Raw genomic sequence first — 5,219 nt, 5'->3', positions numbered from 1 at the left:
TTGTTTTAGAAGGTATTGATACTTAACCACTCCCTACTATTTACTTCCTTTTTTGAAAAGTTTTTTCTTTACTTGTTAAGAATAATTTATAAAGGACAAATAGAAAGAAAGATGTTCTTCATGGAAGAAATGAATATCAAATTATAAAGTTTCTATATTTTAATAAATCAGAGTTGTGTCAGTTACAAACAAGAAAATATTCTGCACACAGTTTAGCTATTTTCCCCATGCAACTGCCTTGGAGATTTGCATGTCACTAGCCTTTGGGCAACTCCAACCTAATTTCACAAAATTGTACATGAATTGCACTACTGCATTGTGTGGTAAAACCTCTCCACCTTAGGAGGGCAACACACCTTCATGGGTGGTAACTCCCCCTATGCACTAGCACTTGTGAATCTTGAATCTTAATTCCTTTCCTCAGCACTGAACATAACAGATGTGCTTCAATTACTTCAACTTACTGATATTTGCACAGTTAATGGAGCTTAGTTTTTTTTCTTTCTTCACCATGAACTGAGGAAAGGAATTAAGATTCAAGATTCACAGTATGAGGTGTGAAACATCGGGTAGGATTATCATGCCATTAATAGGGAACATCAGTGGTCACCTGATTTTAACACGTACAAGATGTGGCTGCTATCAATTGATGTACGGTAGTGGTCTCACTTTGCTTGACAGGTTTCAGTTGGGCAGCAGCAGGTGAGAGCCATCCTGGGTGGATGCAATACCGAGTTCAAAGAGACCGCTTGGGACTGGGAAACAGGTAACCATCAGCTGAGTTCACTGGTATGTGGGTCTGGACTGTATATTCATTCAAATAAAATAAGTTGTAAAGTGATAAAGACGTTTGATGTCATTAATCACACAACACCTTCTTAGCCAAGATAAGAATATGCATGTGAGTCTCAGGAATAAGTCATTTTAGCCTGACATACTCAGTCGAGGTGGTGATTCTAATTTGAGGGGGTATGCATTTCTCTTCTACTGTGCTTTAATTTTATTGTGACTAGGAGTGTATATTGTTTTTATTGCATCTTAAGAAAACATCCCAACATAAAAATGAAACGAATTACAAGATTCTTTTCACCTTCTGTGAATAAGAAAGCCAGAATAAGTGAGGAAGTGACTCAAGAACAGGAATTAATGGTGTCAGTGACAGTTTCTGTTCCTGGTCCATCAGGTGTCCACGAGCTATCTGACACCGACTGGCCTAGTTGCTGGACTGCCGATCAAAAAAATTATTTTTGCGGGAAGTACGACTGGTTGAATATTAGAAATAACTCAAATAAGTAATTTGACTGTACACCTTGCCATAAAATTGGAACTTTTGGAAGGGAAACGAAGGCAGGAATAAAAGTTTCTAAAGAATGGGCCAACAATGAAAGAACTTATTTTGGTGAAAGTTGACAGCAACAGCATCTGTGTTTGCAGAAAAAACTTTTCGATCACAAGGAAACCGCGGGACATAAAGCTGCGGTAAAATAGTTGATTGAAGTTGAGAAAGAGACCATTGAAAGTATGTGTTTGAAAGCATTATCTCGCAAAAACTGATTACTGCAAAAATTTTTTGCACGGCATATAAGGTAAGAATGCCAATCATTTCATAATTTTGAATCTGAAACAGATTTACAACAACTAAATGGAATTGACATGGACTGTATCCTTCACTCAACTAATGCATGTATTAACATCATGAGTCAAATTAATGATAAAATGAAAAAAATACTAATTAATATATTGATATAGTTAGTAAAATTTCATTGATAATTGTGAGTCAACTTCTTTGAGTAAAAAATCTACTTTAATAGTGAACATTTGATTCTGTATCCCGGATAATGGAATGAACATGCCAGTAAATTTATTTTTGGACTTGATCGAACTTGAAAATGTTACTGCAAAAATAATTTTTGATTCTTTACCCAATTGTCTTCAGTCTTACGGAATGAATAAAGACTACCTGAAAAGTTATTTACTTTGTGTAGCATATGATTTTGCAGCCGTGATGTTGGGGAGTAAAAGTGGAGTTAAGAAACTGATGAAAGACAAATTTCCTTCTGTAATTGTGTGGCACTGTGCTAATCAAAGATTAGAACTGTCAGTCAGTGACACTGTAAAATCAGTCTCAGGGATCAATGGATTTAAAACATTTATTGATAAACTTTGTCTTGTATCACACGTCACCTACAAATAGCAGAGAACTGACTGTGCATGAACTTGCTGGAGATTCAACTTTTAAAAACAGGCCATATTTTAAGCACTCGATGGGTGGAATCTAGTTTTTGGTCAGTTTCTGCTGTTTTACAAGCACAGAATGGATCTAGGATTGATGTGTGATGCTCTTCAAGAATTATCCGAATTGAGATTGGACTTACAGCAGCACGATATAGACTTGTATAAGGTGGATCAAAAGCTAAAAGCTCTTGTACAAATTTTTGAAGAATGAATGATTACAGGCCCATATTATAAAAATGTTGCCAAAGCTGCCAAAAATCTTCAATTCTAGGGAGTTTCAGTTCACAACAAAGATTGCAAAAAGGATCTTCTGATTAATTCGGAAGTTTTTACAGAACCTTGAAAAAATTGATAGAAAATAGGTTGCTTGAAGATGGTGATATAGCACAGCATATACACATGCTTGATGAAAAACATTGGCCTGAAAACACTGATGCTCATTTAACATTTGGTGAGATGGAGGGCAGAAAATTATCAATAAGACTTCAGTTAAATGAAAAAGATATGATTCATAGATTTAGTCAGCATTTGATTGAAAAGATGGTTCTGGAAAATTGCAGCATATGAAACACACTTTGATTACTATTCCCATTTGTTACAGTGAATGTGAATGAGGGTTTTTGCAGATGAATTTGATTGTCACCCCCACCAAAGCTATATTGCTGACAAAAACCATTTCGGAACTTTTTGTTTATTAAACTTGTTGGACCGCCCCTTCCATGCTTTGACCAAAAAAAAAATACGTAGAGTCATGGTTGCTCCATAAACATCATTCCACAGAAGACACCAAAAGCAAGGAACAAAGTCGGGATATCGTGTGAGATGAGAACATATAAAAATGGAATTCAATATGTTTTCATCTCTTAATTTCTTACATATATGAGTACTGGCACCTTTTTTTTTAACAAAAAAGCACTGCTTATAAACTTTAAAATGACTTGTGTATATATATAGAGTTAGTCCTTCATATTTGTCATTTATTGAATATTGGGAACTTTATATATATGCACCTAAGTACAATACACTTTTTCAGAAATCAGATTTCAAAAAATGGCATGTGTTGAATAACAAGAAGTTTATCTTTGTAGTCATACCAGTATCAAATAACAAGCTTTATTAGCCATTAAAAAGTATGATCTCATTTTATTACGCAATAAGAATGAAAACAAAAATATACACATTAAATTTGGCTTTTTTTTTTCCAGGATGATGCTAAAAAGGAATACATAAAGCTTGTAGAAAACCTGGTGGAAAAAGAAGGTCATGTGTCAACTGGCAGTGGGAAACAAAGCTTGTCTAACTCAGGGCAATATGATGGCCTTTTAGTGTCAACATGTGATGGAATAACTACAGTTAAGTTCAATCGTCCAATAAAGAAAAATGCCTTGACTACTCAGGTATTTACTTTTTAGTCATTTACAAAGCTATAATTTTTCAAGAGATAAAAGATGTTCATGAAAAATGATATGGAACAAATTTTGATTTGCTATTTGAACTTCAACAGTTGTTTTAGTTCAGTAAGTAGGAATAATGTATGCGTAAAGTAAACATTCAGTCATGACATAATATTATCTTTTTTCTTTATGCTCTTTATAATTAGTAAATATCTAATTGAATTAATCAAATTCAAGTAAAGCTGAGCTTCAACTAATTAAGATGTATCATAAGTGGACTCTTCCACTGTAAAATGAAAATAAGTACTTCACATTGTACATTGTAAAACGTTTGCTTATTTTGTTCACAATGTTTCACCAGGTTTACCTGTCATCATCAGATGAGATACAAGAACTGAGGCTAACAGAAATGAATTTTTAAAAATGGAATCACATGAGAATCTATCACAATACTAATCTACAAGCATGTGAATAAGGAATTACAAACTTAATATAGTAGCTTATTAGTGAACTATTAAATTTAGGAATATATGAATAAAGTTTTTAAGCCTGAGTCTATGTATTGAATTTTGTTCTACATACAAGAGTGAAGAAATTCCTTAAAATAGATACAGCTTTTTTCCAGGTAAAAAATGTGAATTGTATTTTAACGTCAGTTTTATACTCTGGCCATTTTTAACCAGATTTGTTTGATAACTTATGATAAACTTTGGATGAACAGTAAAACACGAGAAACGTACATATTTGGAAGAGTCGTGTTCTTTTTTTGGCTTATTTTCAAACGAAAACATTTTTTTATTAACAACAGTGGGAGGGAAATTGTTTTGTACACAAAACTGAAATTTAAGGTTGTCATTTTCTTTTTTGAAACAATCAATGGTGGAACTTAGGATTCTATTTGTACGAATAGCATTGGTCATGAAGAGAATTTCAATGAAGATAAAGTCTGGTGTGAGTGTTTTTACAAAATACACAGATTTGGAAGCCTGTGTTTATCTTTTTAACAAGAACATTTAGAAATGACAATTTGCCATCAACTTTATTTATATATTACTAAATGTGACAGTTCATTGATAAGTTACTTTATTAAGTTTGCAATTGCTTAGCTACATGCTTGTAGATTAGTATTGTTATAGATTATTACAGGATTCCTTTTTTAAAATTAATTTCTGTTAGCCTTAGTTTTTGTATCTCACCTGATGATGTCAGGTAATCCTGGTGAAACCTTGTGAACAAAATAAACAAAAGTTTTACTATGTACAACTGATAAAAATACTTACCAATACTATAAGTGTAGCTACCAGTTTGACCTCCAATTTTGATTTCATTACTTTAATTTGCCTGCCCAATCCTTTTCTGGCTGCACTGATTTTTTCACACCTAAGGTGTTTGTGATTAGACTAGATTTACCAGTATGTTTTCCCAAATTCATACAGTGTATTAACTACAGCAAAATGAAATGTATAGGAAATGAAAATAAGAAACTGTGCAATGCTAGGTGTACAAGTGTCATTTTGTTAAAGTACGTAATCTGAAAGAGTTGAACTATTAACACTTTTTACTACTTAAAATTGTCTAATTTTCGTTTAC

The 5,219-nt window shown here is 33.0% G+C and overlaps 1 protein-coding gene across 1 annotated transcript in view; it reads left to right on the top strand.

Moving 5' to 3' along the window:
* Positions 1–5,219, top strand: part of LOC106468558 (enoyl-CoA delta isomerase 2, mitochondrial-like) — a 38,732-nt gene that overhangs the window by 15,613 nt on the left and 17,900 nt on the right. The window contains exon 5 of the mRNA XM_022396893.1: positions 3,441–3,632. Within this exon, the coding sequence (XP_022252601.1) occupies positions 3,441–3,632 (192 nt within the window). The remainder of the gene's footprint in view (positions 1–3,440; positions 3,633–5,219) is intronic.

The sequence above is a fragment of the Limulus polyphemus genome, unplaced genomic scaffold (assembly GCF_000517525.1).
Source record: "Limulus polyphemus unplaced genomic scaffold, Limulus_polyphemus-2.1.2 Scaffold3053, whole genome shotgun sequence".
In the NCBI taxonomy this organism is placed as follows: domain Eukaryota; kingdom Metazoa; phylum Arthropoda; class Merostomata; order Xiphosura; family Limulidae; genus Limulus; species Limulus polyphemus.
The sequence above is the reverse complement of the archived record's forward strand: the minus strand, read 5'-3'. Positions and strand labels throughout refer to the sequence as shown.